Source organism: Carcharodon carcharias, chromosome 8 (genome assembly GCF_017639515.1).
Source record: "Carcharodon carcharias isolate sCarCar2 chromosome 8, sCarCar2.pri, whole genome shotgun sequence".
Classification (NCBI taxonomy): Eukaryota; Metazoa; Chordata; class Chondrichthyes; order Lamniformes; family Lamnidae; genus Carcharodon; species Carcharodon carcharias.
In genome coordinates, this window is record NC_054474.1 from 156,578,628 (window position 1) to 156,605,331 (window position 26,704).

Sequence of the window (26,704 nt, forward strand, 5' to 3'; positions counted from 1 at the left end):
GGAAAGTAGTGTTAGTTAAGGGACTATATTAATTTAGCTGTCAGATGTACTGAAATACAGTGCTTTTAATTGTACCACAATGAGTAACTTTTAAAAAATTCATTCTTTCGTGGGATGTGGGCGTCGCTGGCAAGGCCAGCATTTGTTTCCCTAATTGCCCTTGAATTGAGTGGCTTGCTAGGCCATTTCAGAGGGCAGTTAAAAGTCAACCACATTACTTTGGGGGTCTGCGGTCACACAAAGGCCAGACCAGGTAAGGACAGCACCAGATCTCTTTCCCTGAAGGACATTAGTGAACCAAATGGATTTTTATGACAATCAATGGTAGTCACCATCACTGAGACTAGCTTTCAATTCCAGATTTAATGGATTGAATTTAAAATTCCAGCTGGAATCCTTGGTGGGTTTTGAAACCACATCCCCAAAACATTAGTCTGGGCCTCTTGATTACTAGCTCAGTGACATTACCATTACACCACTGGGTCCCCACAATGTAATAAAGTGTTGATTAGTATATTGACTTCATGCGAACTCTTTTGTGATATAAATATACTCAAATAGGAGAGTGTTATTTGGACAGCCCCCAATGTACATATTGAGCAGTAAGGTAGTAAAAGACCAGATGGCTCGTCAAGCCTGCTCCTCATTCATGATACTTAGAGTAGCATAACTAGACATTCTCTAAACTCCATATGATTAGATTAGCCATTTAACCATTGGGAGAGGCAAAAAATTCTAGGGCCAACAGGAGGCGAAACCTGCAAAATCCTTCTGACCACTGCACACCACCCCCCCGCCCCCGGCAATTGAAACAAGTCCAGGAAATCAAAAGCAAAATGCTGGAGATCTGAAATAAAAACAGAAAACGATGGAAACACTCAGCCAGCCTGGCAGCACTTGCAGAGAGAGAAAAACAGATTTAACGTTTCAGACCAATGACCCTTCATCAGAACCAGTCCAGGGGATCAATGATGTAGAATGAAACTGTATCTTGTGACTCACTTAATGTGTGTCTACCTACATTGTGAACTGTGCTACTATGAAAAGCTGAGCAGCTACTGACAGAAGAGGGGAAGGAAACTTAAACTTTTCCAGGGTATGGACTATGAACATTAATATTACACAATAAAGTAACTACCTGGAATATTATGACCAGTTCTGCTTACCACGGAATCTATAATTAAAGACACAGTGACTGAGCACTTGGTGAAATTTGAGCTGATTAATGAGAATCCCCAAGGATTTGTAAAGGGTAGGTCATGAGTAATGAACTTTTTGAGGAAGTAACTGAAGTAGGAGATGGGAATGTCTATGGATGCAGATTTTATAGACTTCCAGAAGACATTTGATAAGGTTCCATATGAGAGACTATTGTTAAAATTAAAGCTCATGGAATTGATGGTAAATTATTGACCTGGTTGGAAGATTGGTTTGGTAGCAGAAGACAGAGTAGGGTTAATGGGTACTCAAATTGGAAATACCTAGTGGTGGCCCACAAGGTTCTCTACCATAGTCTCAACCATTAACTATATACTGGGGCCTCGCTAAAGCACAGTTAGTTATAGCATGGAACAATATATAATACAGCCGTATAATAAGGATATATTGACCTTGCAAGGAGTGCAGATTTACCAGAATGTAACCCAATGTTAGATAATGCGGAGCAGTTACATAAGCAAGGTTCATACTCCCTGGAATATAGAAGATTAAAGATGATTTAAGTTTTTATGATTTTGTAAAGAATTGATAGGGTATTACTTAAATGGAGAATGGCTGCATAATTCCGAGGCACAGAGGGATCTAGGTGTTCTAAATACATGAGTTGCCAAAAATTAGTATGCAGGTACAGCAAGTAATTAAGAAGGCTAATGGAATGCTGTTGTTTATTACAAGAGGAATTGAACATAAAAGTAACGATGTTATGCTTCAGTTATACAGGGCATTGGTGAGACCACATCTTGAATACTGTGTGCAGTTTTGGTCTTTGGTATAGAGAGATACGTTTTCCACTAATGGGAGAAGTCTAGGACAAGGGGTCATAACCTTAAAATGAGAGCCAGGTCATTCAGGAGGGATTTGTGGAAACACTCCTTCACATAACTGATGGTAAAAGTGTGAAATTCTCTCTCGCAAAAGAGCAATAACCATTAGCCAATTAATCATTATAGATCTGAGATTGATTGATTTTTGCTAGACCAGGCTATAGCAGTTTGTGGAGCCACAGCAGGTGGATGGAGTTACAGTGCTGATCTGACTGTATGGTGGAACAGGCTCAAGGGACTGAATGGCCTCCCCCAGTTCCTGTACTGCCACAAGGCAACCACCAACATCAGGGGTCATCCAGGCCACAGAGGCAGCACAAAGCAGAGCAGCAAGGTGTGGGAGGAATGAGGTACATGTTAAGTAAGGGGGAGTTTCATCCTCAAATAAACACCTCCGAGACGCTTTAAGGAGGTATGTTAGATGCTTAAGAGCATAGAGAATGTGAACCAGAAACAATACTGTTAGATTCAACAGGATAGGGGGTCAGAATTTTGAAGTCAAATTTAAGCTAATGTTGGGCAGTATTTTTCCACGCACTGGGGAGTAATGACTGGAGCTAATGATCAGGAGGAGCTGCTATTCCTAGCATATTAGATTGGTTTAAGAATGTAAAGATGTGGGTAGACCAGGAAAAATGAGATTAAATCAGCTAATTGGCCGCAGATTATGCAGGATACAGAAAGAGGGCTGATGAATCAGCCGGTTTAAAGCAGATTCCACTTTACAGGATTGGGCATTCCAGTCTCTGCTGGCATGTGATCTTATCATTGTCACACAAGGGAGAGTTGCTTCAGAGCAACTTCCTGCCCAACATATCAGAAGCACATCCATCTCTCCCTCACTGTAAAAATGTTGGTGAGGTAACTGGTCTTTTTGCTTTAACATTCCTCTCACAGCCCATGCTTTTAATGCTTTGTTTTCAGGCACTTTGTCGCATGAATTGTCAACTAGGCAGAGCTGCCTGTGAATCAGAAGGTTGTGGCTTCAAGCCCCACTCCAGAGCTTTGTTGTGTAATGTAGGCAGATGCTTCAAAGTAGTACCACCACCACCACCACCACCAAGTTCTCCTTCAAGCCACACACCATCCTGACTTGGAGCTATTGCCATTCCTTCACTGTCTCTGGGTCAAAATCCTTGAATTTCCTTCGTAACAGCACTGTACCTACACCAGATGGACTGCAGTGGTTCAAGAAAGCAACTCACCACCACCTTCTCACGGACAATTGGGGATGAGCAACAAATGCTGGACACTCATCCCATGAATGAATAAAAGAAAAACTGATCTGGTCGGTGATAGGGCTGGAGTAGTCCCTGTAGGTCCCCAGAACTTCTCTCAGTCACAACCATATCGCAGGTGCTTCTGGCTTCTGTTGCTCTACCAAATGCAACATTTAACTTTAATGTGGCAACAACAGAACAAGCACTGATTTTCCACTTGCTGTAATTTCAAACAGATTACAAATAATGGAGACCACAAAATCAAGATTAACATCTGATACTATCAAATCATTAGGAACAACGATGGGCAAAGATTAGTTTGGCAATAAATTCATCACTTCTAAAATCAATCCTGTCAATAAGCCCCAAAGCCAGACATGAGTTAATATTTTACCAGTTAAAGAAGTTGCACGTCTATATTATTAGCTAGCGACTGCCTTCTGGCAGATGTTAGGCCGCTACAGTTTCAATTTGGCCATGTTAAGAGTACTTGGCAGCTGGCAAGAGGCAAGCTCCAAAATCCTTTTGCATCTTGGCAATCAAATCCAAACAAAAATTCAAGGATTGAAAGTATCAAACAACTCCTAAGCGCACAGGAGATAGCACAGTTCAGTACAATTCAAGTGATAGTGAATGTGCGAGAAAGCGAGGCTGTATCAACACTACAATTACTGCTTCATGCAAGTTTTAAGAGTCTCTTTGCTGAACTGTGGAAGTCTAGAACAGATTGATTGTTTTTTTCCATTACTCAAGGAGTTAGGGAACTGAGCAGTTCTTTCCAGCCTCTCCTTCATCAGCATGAATCACTAGCAAATCATCAAATGCATGCAATGCCTGATCTGAAGCTCCCTCTACATCATTCCATCAAATATGCATTGTATTGCAAAGTACAGCACAGGAACAGGCCATTCAACAGCTCCATGCTGGTGTTTATGCTCCTCAGAAGCTACCTCACTCCCCTCATCCCCATCAACATATCCTTCTATTCCTTTCTCCCTCATGGAAGTATCTGGCTTCCACTTAAATACATCCATGCTGTTTGCCTTGAGTTAAATAAACCCAGGTCAGGTACTGCATGGATGAGGTAGAGAAAAGTTTTTCCTTCTTTCTTCCCATTACTCAAACCCAGATCAGGTGCAGCTTGGGCTAGGTGTCGAGTAAAGCAATCTCTCCATAGTTCCATGTCACATTCGCAGAGCGAAGTAGCCATGTCAGGTTCAGACTACCAATCCTGTCAACACTGTTTCAAAGTGTATTAAATCTTTGGGAAGGAGCAGGCCTGTACTCTGGTAAGTATCTGGGAGGAAATAATATGTTGTTGATCAAGGCAGGAGAGGAAATAGTTGTTACTGGTATAGAAGTGCAAATATATTAAGTTTAAATCTCTTGGCTGCAGATATTAATCTCACTACCAGCTCATTATTTCAATGATGGTGATCTCACTTGACCTGTTTTCCAATTGCACTCAAGATGTTTAATGCTTTACTTTAATGAGCTGGAACTGACCTGGACAACCAGCAGACAAATAACAACCAAGAGTGACAATCTCCTTAGCATTATATGTGAGTTAAGAATAAAATGTTATTTTCTTGTTAATCCTTCGAGATGAAGGTCACCATGTTCATCATCTTAGGTGTTTGCTAGGGTACCAGTAAGAACGTAGGTGAGTGCTGAGTAGGGATAATTGGATCACTGACTTTTTCCAATCGCTGTAGATGAGTGGCCCCAATATGTTACACAGTAAGAAAGAAACACATCCTCCAATTCGCAGTAAGCAACACCATAGGACAAGCACTAGTTAATAAATATCAGTCACATTTTAAGTGTCACTCATCAAAAAATGGTACAAAAAGAGAAAAAGTTAGTCATTTTTTTTGCTGAATCCTGGGATTTACCAGATCATCATCTCCAGCTGACCTTACAGTATAAGAAATTAGAGCAGGGGCAGACCATATGGCTCCTTGATCTGACTCTTCCATTCCACCTAACTCCAAGTTCCTTCCGTATCTCCATAAATAGCTTAATTTCCTTAGTGTCCAAAAAAAAAAGCATGTCTGTATACAGCAATAAGATGTGCCCTTAAATGGGTAGGCAATTTACATACAACTCCATCTTGGCCACTGAATAATGCATTTGCAGCACTTGATATAACTGCCTTGCCTCTGGTAAAAGAGCAATGCCACAGGAGATCTGCCGGTCTTTAAAAATAAATTACCCTGCTGTTTGTGGCGGGAAAGTCACTCTTGGTTGTTATTTGCCTGCTAGTTCTCTGGGTCAGTTCCAATAAATACGAAGCCAACTTGAATGCTCACTCATTAAAGTAAATCATTAAACATCTTGGATGTAATTAGAAAACAGGTCAAGTGAGATCACCATCATTGGAATAATGAGCTGAAATGAGATTAAAATCTGCAGCCAAAATAAGATCTGACTGATTTAAATTGCGGTTCTCTAAACGCCACGGAGAAAATCCCATGTCTTTTTTGGTGCTGCTTAACACAATAAAAGTTGAAGTGGATTTGTCAAAATTGTTGTACGTTTTGACCCTGTTCTTGAGAGCAGCCAATAGCTAACCAGGTTCCCTTCGGCCTTCTCTGTTGTTCTTGTTCACACTTCCTAGAACTGCAGGTTTTGGTGGTCTGAATGGACATGTGCAATGTCCAGTGTGGAACTGAGTCCCACATGCCAGGGTGCAGCAAAGGTTCAGCAGAATGATTCCTGGGATGGCAGGATTGTCGCATGAGGAGAGATTGGGTTGACTAGGCCTGCATTCACTGGAGTTGAGAAGAATAAGAGGTGATCTCATTGAAACTTTTATAATTCTGACAGGGATGAAACGTATAAAATTTAAAATGCTAACAGGGCTGGACAGACTGGATGCAGGGAGGATGTTTCCCCTGGTTGGGGAGTATAGAACCAGGGGCCACAGTCTTAGGATAAGGTGCAGACCATTTAGGACTGAGATGAGGAAAAATTTCTTCACTCAGAGGGTGGTCAATCTATGGAATTCTCTACCACAGAAGACTGTGGAGGATGGGTCAATGAGTATATTCAAGAAAGAAATTGATAAATTTTTGGATATTAGGGGCATCAAGGGGTATGGAGAGAAAGTGGGAATATGGCATTGAGATAGAGGATCAGCCATGATCATTTTGAATGGTGGAGCAGGCTCAAAGGGCCAAATGGCGTACTCCTGCTTCTATGGATGGACAGACTGGATGCAGGGATGATGTTTCCTCTGGCTGGGGGCGCTAGAACCAGGGGGTCCACAGTCTCAGCATATGGGATAGGCCTTTTGGACTGAGATGAGGAGAAACTTCTTCACTCAAAGGGTGGTGAACCTGTGGAATTCTCTACCACAGAAGGCTATGGAAGCCAAGTAACTGAATATATTTAAGGAAATAGATTTCTAGACTCTAAAGACGTCAAGAGTTATGGGGAGAGAGGAGTATGGTGTTAGATAGAGGATCAGCCATGATCATATTGAATGACAGAGCAGGCTTGAAGGGCTGAATGACCTACTACTCCTTCTGTTTTCTGTGTTTCTACGATGATGCCAAGCTCGATTGCTGGTTTCTGCAGCGTGAGCTGACCTCAGCCAGAACAACTGTAGGAGCAGCACCTGGGGTAGGTGCCACAAACTCCACTCCTTGGCAGTGTCAAACCTGATGTTTTGTCCGATGTGAATTTTAATCAGTCCTCTTTCTTTCCTACTCCATTTATTTCTTCAGTGCACCTCAGGGCATTTCTGTACATTAGCCGTTTGTATCTATATTGCACATTTAAAGTCCCATGGTTGTTCAGCGCAGCTTCGTTTCAAAATAGACGGCACTCTAGGACACGAACTGTCTCATTACCATTGCCTTGCCAATCTTCCTGTCCAGTTTTCTCACTGGAGGCTAGCCTTCCTCCTGTCCCACATGCTCCACCCACCATTGGCACCCGACCTGGCCAGTGGATCAATCACTATCCCCTCAACATTTCCCATCAAGTATCTATTTGGTTGTGACAAGGCTCTTGCCATCTATGACCTTATTGTGGATGGTCGCAGTGAAGTCCTGGCTTTGGCTAAATCTTGGCTCATAGTTGAGTGTCCTGACTGAAATCTCCTCCTTTGGACATCTCATATTGTTCCCCACCTCCTGCCTCTCCTTAAGTGCCAGGATGAGTTCTCACTGATACCTCAGTGCCTGCACTAAACAGATTTCTTCCTCAGAGATTGCAATCTCCATTTTTATAGGGTTAGGGAAGAGAATGGGATCAAACTGTTAGTATTTAGAACACAAGTGGCAATTGAGAAGATCAGGAATGGAGAGGGAGCTTGTTGTCATAGGAATGTGAGAGGCACTATGTAAATTCAAGTTCTTTCTTCCTGAGCTTTGTAAATATTTGATATATGTGTTGATTTCAATTTGGAAAGCCTTTCATATCCAAAGGACATCCCAAAGTGCTTCAAAGCCAATGCATTACTTTGTGTTCTGAAACATTGGACTGAATTTTCCCATGGAGGTGCGGGATGGGGGGGTGCTGGGGAGAGCTGTGTTGGTACAGCTCCCCGATGCATTCCCAAGTCCAGGGTCTTACCTTGGGGTGGATTGGGAACTGGTTAGCTGCCTGCTCCATGGAGGCACACAGTCAATTAGTGCAATTAATGCCCCACTTTGGGGCCATTTTGCCCTGGAACCAGTATTGTATCAACATTCCATGTGCGAAGCCTGCCAGCTCAGTCGAAGAGGCATTCCAGCAACAGGTCAAGGGCTCGTTCGATGAAATGCTGCAGCCCTGAGCATAAATAATCACGCACAAGGGTTCACGCTCAAGTCTGATGGCCCTACCAGCTTCAAGTCCCTTTAATTGATCACTTCTGTGTAGCGAGCTGAGGGCGGCTCCATATTGAGGCCTCTCGCTTGCCTGCCTGATCAGCAATGCCCATCTGTCCTGGTGAGGCTGCAGCCTAACATCATTACAGGCCCTCTGATTGGACCTGTCGCTTATGAGGGCACCACCTGGAAGGTTGTGTTGTGGGCACACTGATGGCATAGGTAGCCTCGCCCCCCCAATATGAGCTCGACATCAGGGTCCCAATGCCCATTGAAAAGCCGAGCCCATTAAACTCTGTTTCTCTCTCCACAGATGCTGCTAGACCTGCTCAACATTTCCAGAGTTTTGTGTTTATTTCAAGTTTACAGTGTCTGCAGTGTTTTGCTTCATTTTAGGAATCTTAATTCTTTTCATCTTCTCTTTCAGTATGTAGACACGGATAACATTCTCACAAACGACCAGACACTGAACCTCTTGATAGCTGAGAACAAAACTGTCATAGCTCCAATGTTGGTGTCACAGACGGCGTACTCCAACTTCTGGTGTGGGATCACTCCTCAGGTAAAGGGGCTGTGTTCACAGATTCTTCGCAGTTACATAGAAATTTAATCTTACTTCCTTTACAATACTTATTGCTGCTAATTGTGTCCAGATAGAGAGAGGACAGGAGCCGTATTTTCACTGGCATTTGGTGGGGGGAATCGAAAATCCACGGGAGTTTTCCCAATCGTCCAATATAACTTCACCAGAGAATCTATGAAAACCTGAGAGAATTATGTAAATAGTAATTATGTAAATAACATGTCACAGTGCACACTGGGTTTAATGGTTTGGGCCTGGAAATTGGATTGCAATGTCTCTCTGATACAAAGCAGGCATCCAAGGGTCCAGTATAAAGGGTACTTTGCATACAAATATTCTGGACCGACCGTGCGCCATCCACCATATTGGTAAGATTCCTTCACAGGCATTAAATCAGTTGCATATGTAAACGGACAGTCCATTGCATGCAAGATCTCCTTTGGAAACCTCAGTTGTGACTGACTGCTGCATGTGGCGTGTGCGCTGCAGTCAATCTCTTCAAGCTCCTGGCAGAGCAGTGATCAGCTGAGGGGCTGCCACCTGAATGGTAAGTTAGAACCGTGTTACCCCAGCGTGGAGTGGTAAGAACAAAAACACTGCTGCCGGATCCACGGTAAATTTGCAGGCTGCTGTTGGCATCCCGCTGCCCCACCCACCCCGGCCGCCGCCCAGCCCTTCACCACCCTGCCCAGCTCCAAAACTCTGATTGCACCCCAGATTTCCCAAAGACCTGGGCCATTAGCTGATCCTTGTCGATTTTGGTGCCCCTCGGGGTTGGGCGAGCAGCCTCAAGGGTGGCGACTGCTGCCAAGCAAATGAGGCCGGACGCCTCTGACGTGTCGCGGGGCGACCTGCCACGAAGCCACCTGGGGCGTGTGCAGGGCGCGCTCCGCCAGGAGTCACGGCACTGACTCAGGCCTCGGTGTTTTCAGCTTCAAATCCCGCTCTTGGGGAAAATGGGTTTTCTCCTCGGGCGGGTTTTTTTTTTCCCCCACGCGCCACCATCTTTCAGTCCGTCCGTGTCCGGGGCTGAGGTCACCAGCGAGCAGCCTGGCACCTTCTCCTCTTGGCTCAGGCTGTTAACCATGAGAGAGGCCCGTGAGAACGTTTTCCCCGCCCCAATGCGGATTCCCTCCGGCTCTTGAAACATTTAGAGTCCAATGTTCCCAAGTCTCTGCTCCCTTTCGTTGGAAAGCCCCGAACCTTCCTGCCGGCATTTTGGGGAAAGGGGCGGGAGGGCGGTTGACCTGCTCGCGCCGCTCTTCCCGCCATTCGCTTTGACTCCTGCAAAATGGCGGCGGGCGCGAGCGGCTTCCCGCCACCGCGCAGCGCGCGGCCCCTCACAGGAAAGCCCAGGGCCCTCAGCAATTTATCGCAAAGATTCGAGTTTTGGGTTTGGGTGGGAGCTTACCTCCGAGCTCGCGCTGATTTCTTCTGGTTTTGTTTCGATCCAGGGTTATTACCGCAGGACGGCGGAATATTTCCCGACGCGGCACCGCCAGCGGTTGGGCTGCTTCGCCGTTCCGATGGTGCACTCGACGGTCCTGGTCGACCTGCGCAAAGCGGCCACGCGGGACCTGGCGTTTTATCCGCCGCATCCGGAATTTTCCTGGGCCTTCGACGACATCATCGTGTTCGCCTTCTCCTGTCGTGTCGCAGGTAGTCGACGTGCGCGCAGTCGGGAAGATTGCCGGCTTTCAAGGGAACGAACCGGCTTCCCCGTGTCCGTTTCACGTGCGCTTTTTGGCTGCATCGTTTCTGTTACGCTTCCTTTTTGTCTTTTACACAACCCGCCTCTCTCTCTTCTCTCCTCCCCACCCCCCCCCCCCAACTCCTACTCCATCGCGACTCTCCCTTGTCACCATACCTCCTGTTATTCCTCCCCTCCCGGATACCTCCCCCCCCCCAAAAAAAAACCCCTTCCCCTCATCTCAAACTTCCTAATCGCTCCACCATTGGTGGCTGTGCATTAAGTCTTTTGTCTTTTACTGTCACCACCCCTCCTCCCTCCCCAACAACTTTTTTCCCTCCCGTGCGCTCTCCCTTGGCACCGTGCATCCTGTCATTCCTCCTCTCTCGGATACCCCCCCCCCCCCCCAAAAAAAACCCTACCCTAACTCTTCATCGCTCCTCAAACTTCCTAATCGCTCCTCCATTGGTGGCTGTGCATTCAGCTGTTTAGGCCCCTAGTTCTAAAATTCCCTCCTTAAACCTCTCAACCTCCCTCCCTCTTTTTCTTATAGAGCCTTGTCGAACTTTACAACAAAGAAAAAGACCGTTTGGCCATTGTGGCCTGTGTTGGTTCTTTGAAAGAGTTGTCCAATTTATTCCCACACCCCAGCTTTCTCTTCGTAATGCTGTGCACTAGTCCCCTTAAGTACATGTCTAATTGTGTTTTGAACCATCCTGTGGAATTTGCATTCAGGTTGGTGCATTCCAGATCTTAACAATCCTCTGTGCTTCCTTCCAGGGATTCCTTAAAACCTAGCTCTTTGACCAGCCTGCTAGCTCCTTATGTGGCTCGGTGTCAAACTTTGCCCAATAACATTTCTGTGAGGCGCCTTGGGAGGTTTTACTATGTTAACAGCGCTATATAAATGCAGTGGTTGTGGGATCACATGACTGACCTGACACAACTTTTTTTGAAAAGTGGCAACTACGGTTCACAATGCATTGCAGCATAACACACCTTTGTCTCTGATGTGTATGTCTCATTCCTTTTTCCTTTTCTGGTCTAATTTCTCATGTGTCCCCCGAGAACACAGTTCCATAACCGATTCTAAACACCTCCCACTCTTTCTGTTGGGAAACATTGTGTGACTTAATCTGTGGAATTTTCTAGCCTAGAGGGCTGTGGATGTTCAGTCGTCAAGTATATTCACAGTTGAGATTAATAGATGATTGAACACTTAGAGAATTGAAAGATATGGGGATACGGTGCAGAAATAGAGTTAGAGTAGAGGACCAGCTATGAAAGAGGATGTGGGCTTTGTGGGAGGAGTGCCATGTGGCCAACTGCTCCCCTATTTCTTATGTCTTCAATGCACTGGCCTGAGGAGAGATGGTTGATTGGTCAGGTGCTGGGAACATAAGGCAGGTTTCACGAGAGACACGAGTCTGAAGGCTGATGGCAGAGTGGGATAGAAAGTATGAGATATTATGGGATCAGGGCCCAGAAAACAGACCGGAGGGCAAGGGATGAGCAATTGGCTCAGTTCCTGGGTCAAGTCTTGATCGCCCTTCTTGTTTTTTTTTGCAGAGGTTCAGATGTACGTGTGCAATAAAGAGCGATATGGTTTCCTCAACATTCCCGGAAAGCCCCAAAGCACATTGGAAGAAGACCGCCTGAACTTCGTGCATCTTATGTTGGATGCCATGAGTAAGACCAGCCTTGAATGCAATTTTTTTGACCCATTAGGGACACAGTGGAATAGGTATGACAGCGAGCAAAAGCTATAGGGATAAGCATGGACATAGGTAACGGAGAAACCTCCCTGAGCACCAAGGCCCCCTTTCCTGGTGTGAGGTATAGCACCTGTCAGGGCCATTGATACTGTCAAGAATATTGGAACACTGTCCTGAAACACTTTTGTTTCTTCTAAACTTCCTTCTGCAATAAGAGAGAAATGATCACTTTAATGTAACTTTAATCAATTGGTTTGTCTCCTTCCCCAGAGATTAAGTTGGGGAGAGGTTTCAAAATGTACTGGACCAAATGGTCTTATTTCATACTTGCTTATACCCTGACAATAGGGGGAAGATGATAAACAAGTCCAAATAAAACCATTGCAACATTTCAAGAAAGGTTTGTATTTTTAAGACCCTCACTACCTTATTAGTTAATCCAAAAGTACTATTTTCATTCAAAAGGACACTCTGTATGTGCAGATATCTATCTGCAATATGTGCTCTTTAATGATATACAAACCTAAATCCTGAAAATTCTTGCCTCTCTGTCTTCACAAATTGTCCTGCCTACTGCATAGTTATGGTAAAAAAAAAAGACTTGTGTTTATATAGTGCTTTTCACGATCATTGGCTGTAAAGTGCTGTGAGACATCCAATGAGGTGCTTTTTGAAGTATAGTCACTGCTGAAATGTAGGAAATGCGGTAGCCAGTTAGCACACAGCAAGCTCCCACAAGCAGCAATGTGATCATGATAGGTAAATTGTTTCTATGATGTTGATTGAGGGACAAATATTGGCCAGGAGACCAGGGATAACCCCCCTTCACTTCTTAGAAATGGTGCCACAGGATCTTTTACGTGCTTCGAGAGGGCAGATGGTCTCTAGGTTTGATGTCTCATACAAAAGACAGCACTTCCGATAGTGTAGCACTCCCTCATTACCGCACCGGAACGTCAACCTTGATTTTTGTGTCTAAGTCCTGGTGTCAGACTTGAACCCGAAACCATGTGAGTGCTACCAACTTAGCCACAGCTGACACTTAGAATCCATGGGTTATAACTACACCGATTAAGGAGTTAAGAAAGATCATTGTTCTGATTTCAGTAGCCATCAGTAACTTTTTTATTAAAAAGCAGAGGAATTTTGAAATCCCAGTTATTTACAAAGAGAATGAAGTTACCCCGGGGGAAAAATCTTCATTCTCCAGAAAAGTCATAGCAATTGACAAAGTAGTTCAAAAAGGCAGCTCACCACCACCTTCTCAAGGGCAATTAGGGATGGCAATAAATGCTGGCCTGGCCAACAATGCCCACATCCCATGAACAAATAAAAAAAAAAGCGCCGTTGTGCTTTTCAAGAAGTGCACTAAAATTAACCGTGGAACCTTGTTAGCCTTAACTGTAGCAAGTCACAGCATCTGTATCCATCTATGGGGCTGAATTTTATGTTGATCATGCGCGCCCCACCTGGTTTGCGTGAGATGATGTTGGGCGAGTGATATTTCGCTCAGCGGGCACATGCAAAAGTCAAGTGCGCCCAGTGACATTTAAGAGGGCAATTAAGCCCATTCATGGCACAATTGTCTGCTATTTTTTGTGGCCTGTCCAACCTTACAGTTGGCGAACAGGTGAATCGGCCAGGTGGCCTTTACATTTTTCATGACACCTCACCTAAGGGTGGGATGAGGCTTCATAATGAAATAAAATAAAAGTAAAAATCTGCAGGCAGCATTTTTATCATCTATGTTTTCAGGTGCCTGATTATGATGCTCGGACATTTTTTTTCTGCTTTTTAAAGTTTTATTGGAACACTTTCGGGACTGCAGCTTCCTGAGGCAGCTCTCTGCCTGCAGGAGCTTTTTCTCAGCGCTCGCCTGCATTGATGTTGTCTCCTGCCCCCACCCTGGCAGTGCTGAGCTTTTCAGTGCGCGCTTCACGCTGGCTGGCCATCGATCGGGGGCCAATCGCGGTTGGCAGTCCGTTTTCCAGCCGATCCCAGGCCAGCTCATTGTGTCCACCAGCCGAGCTAAAAATTCAGGCCATGGATTCGAAATCCTGCAAAGAGCCCCCAATTTTGTAACAATCTCAGTAGATTTGTCCCTGAGTGATTTGCAACAATTAACCAAGGTTAGGTTAATAGCATTAGAAAAAGAGTTGGAGTTAAAAGCAAGGGCTAAAAAAGCAGACATAATTGAGGTAATAGCACATCTTGAAATGGAAAAAGAAATGAAAAAGTTTGAACTCGAAAAGGAGGAATCTTTTGGCTTCATTCTGTCCATAAATAACTGGGATTTCAAATTTTGTCCGCTTTTAAAAAATAAAATTACTGGTCTTTATTGAGATTGTAGCAATGATCTTTCTTAACTCCTTTAAAGGTGTAGTCAGCTTGTGAGTGTCTCTCTCCACAGATGCTGTCAGACCAGCTGAGTTTTTCCAGCACTTTCTGTTTTTGTTTCACATTTCCAGCATCTGCAGTATTTTGCTTTTATCTCACAATTTGGTGGTATGATGGGACTGCTGCCCACGGTTTTCTGCTCAGCTGTGATGTCACCCTAACATACAAGATGTCTGCCCCCATACAGTTTCTAGCCAGTAAGTTTAAGGCATATCAAACAAAAGAATGAACCTCAGCAGTGCCACTTTTATGTATGTCAACCTGCAACACTTAGAATTAAGCTATAAATTCAAGAGAACGGGCTCTCTCTTTTAAAAGCTAATGAGCAAACCCGGTGTGCCGGGACACAGAAATAAAAGCAGAGAACCTTGGAAAAGCAGAGTGGGTTGGTCAGTAGTTTGAAAGGAAAGAGGCAGGTTAAAGATTCCAGAGACTCTGACAGATTAATCTGTTTTACCCATCAGTTGGTTGCAGCACAAAGGCGGCCATTCAGCCTGTCATGTCCATGCTAGCTCTCTGCATGAACAACTCGGTTAGTCCCACTCCCCCTGAAAATTTTCTCTATTCAGATGAATATCCGATTTCCTTTTGAAAAGATTGAATCCGCCTCCACCACACTCTCTTAGGCAATGCAGATCCTAAACATTCACGATGTAAATGAGTTTGTTATTATATTGCCTTTGGTTCTTTTGCCAATTGCCTTAAACCAGTGTTCTCTGGTTCTTGACTGTTCTACAAATAGGAACAGTTTCTCCCTATCTACTCTGTCCAGACTCCTTATAATTATGAACATTTCTGTCAAATCTCCTCTCAGCCTTCTCTAAGGAGAACAGCCACAGCTTCTCCAATCTATCCACATAACTGAAGCCCCTTACCATATGATCCATTCTGGTAAATTGCAACACCCTCTCTAAAGTCTTCACATCCTTCCTAAAGTATGGTAGCCAGAATTGAACACTACTCCAGTTGAGGCCAAACCCAGTGTTTTATAAGTGTTCACCGTAACCACCTTCAAATGAATTCCAGATTTTTTGATTTTTATTTCATATTACCCCTTTCAAGTTTCTTTTTTTTAAAGGGACCTTCACCACTTGAGAACAAATCTATTTAAGCACAAAAAAATGAATGAGACCAGATCATGTATATTTATTATCACCTTCGAATGTTTTTAAACTACAAACCAGACCATATCAGATTATAGTTTATTGTGCTGAAAGAAAATTGGACAGTATTTAAAGGAGTGAGATTGCCTCAGGAAAGAGCTTTTGGGGATTAAGTTCAGCAAGGGTGCGACATGATACAAGAACTCTATTACCTTGCCTGCTGAAACAATAGTATTTTGTTGGAGCAGACACGCTGGCATCTACACTATTAACGTTTGATGTTCAATGTTATAAATCAACAGTGCATTGCTAGCATCACATGCATACCACACAGCTTTTAAAAAATTCATTCATGGGATGTGGCTAGGCCAGCATTTATTGCCCACCCCTAAACGCCCTTGTTCAGAGGGCATTTGAGAGTCAACCACATTGCTGTGGGTCTGGAGTCACATGTAGGCCAGACCAGGTAAGGACTTCCTTCCCTAAAGGATATTAGTGAACCAGGTGGGTTTTTACAACAATCGACAATGGTTTCATGGTCATCATTAGACTTTTAATTCCAGATTTTTATTGAATTCAAATTCCACCATCTGCATTACCCTGGGTCTCTGGATTATTAGTCCAGCAACAATACCACTGTGTCATTGCCTCCCCAAAGTGCGTGGTTGAAACTGCTTGTTTTTAATAGCTGTCGTAAAAATTGGTTCATGGTGTTATGGAGTGAGTTTCAGGTCTCAGTTGTGCTGCTGTGGAGTCTAGAGACCCATTGCTGCACTACAGTGAGAGGAGACAAAGTAGGGGAGAGAGAGACAAGCTCTCAACCCCACCATTACCCCTGTCACTCACCCTCTCCTGATGGTAGTCGTCCTCCTCCTTCAGGTACCATACCCTAAGAGGGCATTGACGACTGTGGATTGCCATTCAGGACTCGCTGGCCACGGAAGGTGCGTTCATAACGTGGCCAAACAGGTAGATTATCAGCCTCTGAATCCTTCCAATAGGCCTGATGACAGGCGGTAAGAATGGGCGAGTTTCCTGGCCGGCCATACTGTAGAAGGCAATGGCAAACCACGGCAGTATAAGTGCCAAAGTGCCCACTTGCTCGCTCTGCTGCTGCTGGCCTGGAGACAGGATAGAGGGAAAACAACACTTTTTTTTAAAGGATGTTACTGCTTCCCTAAAAAAAGAAATGTAAAAAATATTCGAAGCAGAGTCAGTAGCTTAAATTAACACCCAGGAACAAAATAGTTTCCTGCTCTGGCAGCCTGTAATTTTCCAGAAATTAAAGTGAAATCCTGGGTTGGTAAGTGCAAAAGCAGAAAATGTGACTAACCCACGCTGCTGGCCCCTTTTCATCAAGGAGATAGAGGACAATAGAGTTTAAAACCTCGCTGGGCTCCTCCCCTGGTGGCTAGTTGGGCTAAGTGAGCCAGCTGACCAACACTGACCCAAGTCAATCTTTGTCTGGCCTGAATTAGCTAATCTCAGTCACAGGTTGCTGCAACTGGACTTGATGTCGCTGGATGAGGAAGGCGTGTGTGTAGTGGGAGGTTAAAGAACCAAGATACTCTTAACTGATCTCCAGTGCCCCCTGCTGGAGAATGAGACCCGGCTTGTCTATAAAGTTCCCCTCATGGTCGAAGACTTTTGAACTCCCTGTCTGAACTCGCCTGAGCACAAGGTGTCAAGAGGGATAACAGACCCGAATATGAGTCAGTACCTTCAGAGGATGAGGAGGAGAGATAATTGGGTGGAAGAAGAGAAAAGCTGGTCGGTCTGCTCCCTCCACACTACACCGTATCCTGCCATTAACTGCCTTTACTGGTTGGATTTGGGTTTCTTTGGTAAACACAGATCTCTTTGTCTGAAAGAAAACTTGAGTCCAAACAAACCAAAGACCCTCCTATTCATATTGCTCAGCATTTTGAGTGATTGTAGGCAAAGGGTATTCTAGAGGTAACCATTTGCTGTTACATGTGCCTTAGGTAGGTCATAATTTCAACATTATGCAGTAAAATCTTTATTGTCCAGCATATGCATGGAATAGGTGGTGCTGGTTAATCAAAATGTCTGTTAACCGAGAGTTCCAGTCACCAATGGAATATAAGACAATACTGTAACATGAACTAATGTCAAGCACATGGGAAGTAAAGAGCGGTATTCTTTTCACTTCTAATCTTTAACAGTACATTAAAACATAAATTTAAGTATAAAATAAGACAGTACCCTGGTACGGGTTCTGGATTACTTTGTAATTGCTTCCAATTGGTAAAGTGATGATTCATATTAGGAGGAAGGGCTAAGACGTTGAATAGAATGCTCAAGCTCGCTGTCTGGAAACACACATGAAGAAATAGAGTACCTTAGCAGAGTTTGAAAAACAAGTAACCCTCCCTGCCCCCAAACATAGAGATGCATGCTTTCCTCCCCACCACCACCACCCCCACCCCAAAGGGGACTTGTATCTAATCATTTTGCCCCCTTTGTTTTCCCTTATGAGTTCCTCACCACTCGCTTCAGCAAGTTCGTTGCCATCCTCACCTCCTGGTTTGCCACCTGCAACGCACATAAATGAGGATCACTGTAGATGAGGCTTCACTCTTCAGCTGTTTCTGTGGGAATCAATCCCCAAGCCAGAGTGGTACTGTAGCTGCCCCTCCTGCAGCCAGAGCGGACACCACAGGACATCACAGCGGGCCTCCACTGCGTCCAAAAGGCGCTTGAGAGCTGCAGTCTTTTTGCCTTTCGTGGACATCTTCCCTGCAGTAGTCCTGGGCTGGAAGCACTGAGCGTGGCTGTACTTTAAATGTGGTGCCTAGTATGATGAAGTGGTGAGGTGATGGCATGGCAGGCGAATTAGAGCCCGCCCGCCATGGAAACAGCATATTTGCCGGGAACGTATAAGTAATGCGGTGGGTTTGGGATGATACGGCGTGAAAACCTGGCGTCATGGCCGGTGGTTAAAAGGTCATTTTACACGCCTGCTACTGCATTTAGCGCAAACCTAGGATGATTCCAACAGTCTCTGGATTATTAGTCCAGTAACATAACCACTCTACTGCAATCCCCACTGCCCTGCTTATGAACAATAGCAACAACTTGTATTTTTAAAGCTTTTCTATCCGAGTAAAATGTCTCAATGTGCTTCAGAGGAGCATTATCAAACTTCAGATTAACTGAGGGCTCTTCTTGGTCTTCAGCCAGACTTGGCAGGATGAATTAGGCCAGTTGAGATACAGAGCAGCTGAGAAACTCGGTGGCTAGATCAGGGTTAGAATTTCACCCAGTTTCAATATCTGAGCCCTCTTCACACACAATGCAAACAAGGTGGATTCCTTTGGTTAGGAATTGTAAATTCTTAAGTGGAAACCTGCAGAAGACACTATCTTGCCAGACCGGGTCTGGTGTGTTTAGAAGTACACCAGTTTCCCTGGGCTGCTGAGTAACATGATGGTGCCTGGCCTAGAAAGAATCTGCACCCACTCTATATGTATGGAAAATGATAGTGAGCCAGGATGATCAGACAGGAATCTGACTTTAATAATTCCTAGCTCCCATGTACTTATTACTTCCTAATATACAATGTGAGGTTGGTGGGAACAATTTAATAATAGATATGATATGTAGTTGATGCTTAAGTATGATTTATATTCAAGCAGTATAAATAAAATGACTTGATATATAGTAAATATAAAATTTTTGTGTGGTAATTAATATGTATTGCATAATATATCAGTATATAAGTTTAGTATAATATTTTATAATCATTGCAGATTATAATATGCAACTGGTATAGATTTAATACAGATATAGTATATAAATGTTATTACATTTGGTGAAGTGTATATGGTACAATATATTTGGTACATTGTGCGTGATGTACTTCAACTGTCCTCAAAGGGCGGAATTGTCCCAGATTAAGTGCAGTAGTGGGTGGGAAAAAGGACATTTGCACAAACTCCTAGGGATTGCTAGATGCTAATACCACGGAGTCGATTTTTATCTTCCTGTTGTTGAGGAGAATGTGGAAAAAGGGTGACTGACCCACCCATATCCCTGTTTCCTGTCCAGTGGGAACAGTTAAGATTGATCCCAGTGCACCCAAAATATCCCATTACTCAACACTGGCTCTCTGATCATTCAAAAAATAATGTTAAAAGCTATATCAATATACTAAACATTCGGCATGATCCAGTAGTATTTATCTGAGAACCTAGTTCATTCAAGTTACTGTACAAATGTACAATGAACGTACGTTGATGTTGCTGTGGGTTTTATATCAGCCAGGCTTTGTCTTTTCCTCTTACAGTTGATGGACCCCCAATGTACCCATCGCGATTCACCTACCTCCTGCCAAAGTTCCCGGATAAAATGATATTTGATGAAGTAAGCACAGTCCTGAAATGGTGGGGTCTCTCTATGGCTGGAGTAAGAAGCAGCGTTGGAAGTAAAGTTGAGAAAGGGTTTGAGTTACAAGCTAATCCTACCCACCCATCACTCCTGTTCTTGCCAGTCTCCCACTGGTTTCTGTCCTAGGTTCATGGACTTCAAATTGTTTGTCCTCACCTTCAAATCTCTCTGCTGTTTTGGTCGACTCTACTGCTGCAACACACCCTCACATATCATCTGTTCTTCCAATTCCAATCTCCCCTATATACCCACCAAGGTCTCCCTCCTCACCTCTTCCCCAGCTCCCAAGCCCTGACCCCACCATCACTGTGTTCATTAGGATTCTCTCCCTTAACCTCTTTATCTTGCTACCTCCCTCCCCACTGTCAAAAATCTGCTTGAAAACTCTCTTTGAGCGCACTTTTGGTCACCTCCCTGATTTATTCTCTCCGACTTCCTGCTCAATGCTAATCTCTCCTCTTGCAAAGCGCCTTTGGGACATGAAAGGAATTTACTCGTAATGTGGGTAAGTGCCAACATTGACTGGCTGGGTCAAATGGACTATTTGCTTGTAACTTTTATGTGTTGCCATGAATGTTGAGGCAGTTAGCTCTGATGGTTAGGAGTGTGATTCTTAGTAGCACTGACAATGCAGATTCAGTTCCTGTATTGGCTGCGGTAGTACGTGGGACCTGCCTCTTCTACTTGCCCCATCTGTTATTGTTTAGTAACCCTCAGACATGCAAAAGAGAGAGATTTTTATGAATATTGTTAACCTTTAGACTGTTCAGAGATCCTTTCACCCTAGACCAACTGGTTTACTATATTTTTGCTCTCTCACATTGATGCTGAAACAAACACTGACATTACAGTAATAAATTAGGCAAATACAATTATTGTATATTAACTCTAAAATATGATTTAGATGATTTACATGTGTTGGTTCTGCATTCCTTTTTGTTTCTCTTCTTCCCTCTATTCCTTTTAATTGGACTGCTCTTGCCACCTAAATGCAAGTTAAATCTGAAATCCTTGCTTCTTCTTGCGAATGCCTTCCTTTGGTAGCAGTAACACGTTTAGCAAATCTGAGTTTTCAGTGGCAGAAAACCATCTGTAAAACTGGGGACTGTGGGGCTGTAACACAGGAAGGTTTTAGCACAGGGAGGCTTTTATATTTTTTCATTTTATTGCAGGTTTTTCTAATAAATCTGCAGCGACGCCCAGACAGACGGAAGAGGATGCTTCAGGCATTGTATGAGCAGGAGATTGACTGCAAGATAATTGACGCTGTGGATGGAAGGTCAGTCAGTTTTCATTTAGGCTTGAAAGAGGGAATAAGGGGTATTGGCTATCAGCTCAGCAGATCAATGTATAATTGGGCCATTTACCATCTGCCTGCCCTGGTGACTCAGGTGAAGGTTAAAATCTTGTGAAGGTTGAAATCTTGTGGTGCTATTGAGAAAGGAGCTTTTCAGTGCCCCATCCAATGTTCTTCTCCAACCAACACCACCAGGAGAAAAGTTAACTGCTTATTTACAGTGAAAACTTGAGCATAGTTCCTGCTTCTGATCCAGTATGTGCAGTGGGTTTGGGCAAAGACAGCATTGGATTTAATTGTCTGGACCCTTCGATATAGAATGACGGCTTGGACAAGGGCTCCAAAAAAGGGGCAAAAAAAACCTTCCAATCAGAAGTTGAATGAAAGTTGACCCTCCTCTGTCTCTGCTGAATCTTTCTCTTTATGTCCCCCACACTTCACCATTAACACTTTTAATTCACTTAAGTCCTTATCTAAGCACCTGAATAAAATATAAAACCAGGGGTTTAGCAGGGACAGATGTAACCATGATCTCGGTGAGGGCAGTAATGAATGGATCTGCAACCAATCGAGAAAATGTGGCTGCAGTTTTTAAAATTAAATGTGCCCCAGGCAAGTTAACAAGAATTGACTGAGCCAAAGGGGGAATTTAAAAGAAGCCAGAAAATGCGGCTGTATTTTCATTTGCGTGTGGATTTGGGCTTGCATTTGCTTATTTATTAGACAGTTTATTGAAACTGATAAGTAATGTGTTGTACAAAGAGTCAATTTTAATTTTCTTGATGTATCAAATGAACTTTGAAACAAATTATTCTGTTTTACCAGCTTTCTCCTCTCCTCATTTCAAGGTGCTGACTGTATGCCGGGGTCGTATAGCGCCAGGCACCATAGTGTCCACTTCTTGGCAGACTATTCCATAGTGAGGTGAAGTGAGGTGGGGTGGGGGTCCTCACCTGGTTTGGAAACGTGTGCAATTCTCAGTCATTGGTTTTTGTATTTGTTCATGCTGTGTGGGTGTCGTTGGCTAGGCCAGCATTTGTTGTGCATCCTTAATTGCCCTCATTCAGGGGGCATTTAAGAGTTAACCACATCTCTGTGGGTCTGGAGTCACATTGATGCCAGACCAGGTAAGGATGGCAGATTTCCTTCCCTAAAGGACTTTAGTGAACCAGATGGGTTTTTATGACAATCAACAATGGCTTCATGGTCATCATCAGACTTTTAAAAATTGAATTCAAATTTCACCATCTTCCATGGTGGGATTTGAACCCTGGGCCCCCAAGGCGTTACCATGGGCCTCTGGAATATTAGTCCAGTGACAATTCCACTACACCACTGCAGTTGGAAAGACAAACACTGGCTGGTTATTACCCATTTCTAGCAGGGACATTGAGTTCAGTTCTGGTGCCCGTAATGTCAACTGAAATTGACCTTTTAAAAATTAATTCATGGGATGCGGGCATCGCTGGCAAGGCCAGCATTTGTTACCCGTCCCTAATTGCCCTTGAGAAGATGGTGGTGAGCCACCTTCTGGAACCGCTGCAGTCTATGTGATGTAGGTACACCTACAGTGCTGCTCGGAAGGGAGTTCCAGGGGCAGCATTTTACTTTCTAACACCGCCACACCACCCCCCTCCCCCACCCGCCCTAGCTGAAGGTTTGGAGGTGGGGCTTCTGTAAAATTCCTCAGATGGTCTTCCCAACAGGTTCTCGCCTGCCCCGACCTCTCTGCAATTTTACAGCAGGACGGGCATGGCCTAGGCCCCATCCCCCACCCATCCTTGATTTAATTGAGGCCCCCTAAGTGCCACTTTGTGACCAATTAATGGGCCCGTTTCCCCATCCAGCCTCAATTTTCAGGCTGGTGGGAGGAGGGTGGAAGCTTGGAGAGTAACCTTGCTCAGGCCTCATGGGAGGGGAGACAGGAGGCAGATGGGGCACCTCCATCAACAGCCTCCTTTTAGTGTAACCCCTGCCCACCCCACCACCCCCTGCAAACCCCTCAACAAGGTCTTGACTCGTGGATGCTCCCTTCTCCCACCAGCCTCTCCACTTTGAAATTGAGGGAAAGGATTAGCGTATGTGAGTTTAAAGAAAGCCCCAGGATTCTTTTTGAAGAGTGAGTCTCGTCTTTCGAGTGTTTCACATGCCAGTGAAAGGCATGGATTTTCTTTTCCAGTTAATGTTGTCGGAGTCCCCCTCGACCATCCAAGTTGCACTTAGAAATCTTCTGAATTAATAAGTTGTTCTGTGTTATTGCACTTTGTGTTTTGCTTCTCCAGGGGGTTGAGGATGCTCCATTGTTGAATATATTTAGGGATGAGATAGTTAGATTTTCAGTATCTCAGAAGCAAGGGTATGGGGAACAGGTGGGAAAGTGGAGTTGGGGCAGAAGATCACCCATGATCATATTGAATGGCAGAACAGGCATGAGGGGCCCTATGGCCAACTCCTATTTCTAATATCCTTAAGTTTTCCTGCTCTAAACTGGTAGTATCTCACCAATGTGGCCATTCTCCATTTGCAAGCCTGGACAGTGACTGTAGACTGGCCATTTAAGCAAGATGGTTCCTGTTCTCATCTGACGCCAATAGAAGACTGCTTTGCAATAGGAATATATTGATCAGGAGCACGAATCTTGGCTGATTTTTCCCTACTGTAGTCTTGCAGGCACTCTGAAGCTAACTATAGTGCCCCTATTTCTGTGCTAGCATAGGTGAACTAACACAGCACAGACAAGGGAATGAACCTAGGACTCCCTTCAAGAAAATAAAGGCTTGCATTTTTATAGCCTCTTGCACAGTCTCAGGGATGTCCCAAAGCTCTTCAGTTACTTTTTTGAAGTGTTGTTAGCAAGGTAAGTCAATGAGTACACACCAAAAATCCCATAAATGTTAGTGAGATGGATTATCTAGTTTACCCAGCGTTGGTTGAAAGTTAAGTATTGGCCAGAGTTCTGGGAGAACTTGCTGCTGTGCTTTGCACATTACCATGAGATCTTTAATCAGTCAGATAGGGGGTCATTTTCAGCATCTCATCCAAGGCCAAAAGACAGCAGCTCCAGCAATGAATTTACAATGTAGCATGGCTTAGATAATGTGTTCAGAGCCAAAAGGGAGACTTAAACCCCTAAACTTCTGGCTTAAAGGCAACAGTGTTACCATTGTGACACTTACTCTCTATGGGCTGTATATATTTTTTAGTTCAGGGCAGGATAATTGCTGACATTCCTGATTCTCTCTTGTCAGTGCTCTGAATAGCAGCGCCTTAAAAGCTATGGGAATTAACATGTTGCCAGGATATTACGACCCATTTTCTGGCAGGACTCTAACCAAGGGAGAAGTTGGATGTTTCCTCAGCCACTATTCCATCTGGAAAGAGGTATGTAAATTTGGCATGTTAGCTTTATATCTTGTATTTTTTTTATTGCTGTGTCTTTGTTCTGCGTTTTGAGTCTGAAATCCTGTGATCCAAAGTGTCATTTCCATAGAAACACAAAAGAATTAACTTAATTAAACCGTGTGATGTTTAACGTATTTTCTCTGGAATGTTCTGGATACGTCTATTTGCATTTCACATTTGTGTCGTTGAGTAAATTTAGTAGAGGTTGACAGGCATTGAATTGTGTGGAGATTTGACCTTATATGGGGTTTCTCCTCTCCTGAGGGTGCTGACTCATGCCGTAGGTAGTTGTATGGGTGCTGGCATCCATTTGCTACCTCAACAAAATAACTTCTTCATATGTGCCTGGGAAGTATATTTTAATGGATGGGGACCATCGCAGACTAACCCAGGTTTCCAGTGCTGGATAGCAGCCAGGGACAGCATCTCTGCTTTGACCTTTTCTTTCTTCTGAAGATTTGAGGCATTGAACCTTATTGTATTGGTCGCACCACTAACCAGGCTGAGATTGGCCAATTTGGCACGGGCCAGAGATTGAACTTGGGCTACTCTTGCTTTACATGACTTGTTACTCAATACAATGTCAAAATACCAGTGAGCCTTAATTTTTAATCAACTTTCACTACATTCTTCAGGTTCTCTATAAATGGGTCCTGGTGTTGGTTCTGTTGCTGAATGGACTGTGCAAAGTGATACTGAGCTGCATAGGTCGCATTCAATCCTCAGTCTCTGCTGAGCCTAGTCAGTGACAATGGGTCTTAATGCCAGGGATATAGTTCACACTCACGTGCTATGATACTTTAATCAAGAGCTCATTCTTGACCTGCTTAACTATCTCTGGTATGTGTCAGAACTTAACTGCAATCATGCTTTGACCCAGATCTTGCTTCGGCTGATATTCAGACACATCATGTGAATGCTTTCCAGCAGGGGTCACTGGTTGAAGATCAGGGGAGTGAACCTTGACAGATTTTTTCCATTCCAAGCCCAGGAGCATTGTTTGTAGCCTCACTACTGCCAAATGCCTGAGATTAATCCAGAGGAAATGAAGCCGGGATCCTCTGGTTACTAAGTAATAGGCCCCTCGGGCCTACACTGCCATTGAATTAGATCATGGCTGATCTACACTTCAATTCCATTTTCCTGCCTTTGTTCCATGTCACTTGATATTCTTACCAACCAAAAATGTATCTCTGTCTTGAAAACTCCAATTGCCTGACCATTCACAGCTTTGCGAGGAAGAGAATTCCAGATGTCTACTACCCTTTGTGTGGAAAAATGGTTTCTGCTTTCTCGCCAGACTAGCCTAGCTCCAGTTTTAAGATCGTGACCTCATGTTCTTGATTTCCTGCGCCAGTAGAAATAGTTACTTCAAGTCAAATCTGTGTGACATTTTAAGTATATCAGTCAGCTCATCCTTTGATCTTCTATGTGGAAAGGGAATGCAAGCCAGGTTTGTGCAACCTGGCCTTCTAACACCCGGTACCATTCTGGTGAATCTGCACTCCAAGCCCTTCAAGGCTAATGATATTTTAATGTGGTTACAGGTTGTGGATCGAAAGCTGAACAAGGCTGTGGTGTTTGAAGATGATGTGAGGTTTGAGGCCCATTTTAAGCGGAAGTTGGTGACACTGCTGAACCAAATCAAGGATGTTGGTTTGGAATGGGACCTTATGTAAGTAAATATTAAACATGAAACATTAATCATTTGAGGGAGCTATTCGGTTATTTAAATCAGCACCAATGTGATCTGGATTATCTCAATCTCACAAGGTAGGGAGTTGGAGAGGAGTTTTTTTTAATGTGTTTCCATCTTTCCCAAGAGGTCGCATTGCTCTGGGTGAGTGGGGGTGAGCGTATGCATTGTGATGTGTAAGTGATCACAACTATGTAGGACAGGCTGGATGACCCAGTGTGTCTTTAATGTCCTTCATTTTCCTATGAATTGTGCATTTTTTGTAAATAATGTTTCTCACTGTCTTCTTCATGTGTGTAGATTTCTATTCTTTGTATGTCACTGTATTT

General features: G+C 44.0%; 1 protein-coding gene across 1 annotated transcript in view; it reads left to right on the top strand.

The window, feature by feature from the left end:
- cercam (cerebral endothelial cell adhesion molecule) overlaps nt 1-26,704 on the top strand; it is a 68,346-nt gene that overhangs the window by 23,640 nt on the left and 18,002 nt on the right. Inside the window, exons 4-10 of the mRNA XM_041193266.1 lie at nt 8,510-8,644; nt 10,120-10,324; nt 11,925-12,044; nt 19,880-19,956; nt 21,153-21,259; nt 24,526-24,658; nt 26,227-26,354. Of these exons, the coding sequence (XP_041049200.1) occupies nt 8,510-8,644; nt 10,120-10,324; nt 11,925-12,044; nt 19,880-19,956; nt 21,153-21,259; nt 24,526-24,658; nt 26,227-26,354 (905 nt within the window). The remainder of the gene's footprint in view (nt 1-8,509; nt 8,645-10,119; nt 10,325-11,924; nt 12,045-19,879; nt 19,957-21,152; nt 21,260-24,525; nt 24,659-26,226; nt 26,355-26,704) is intronic.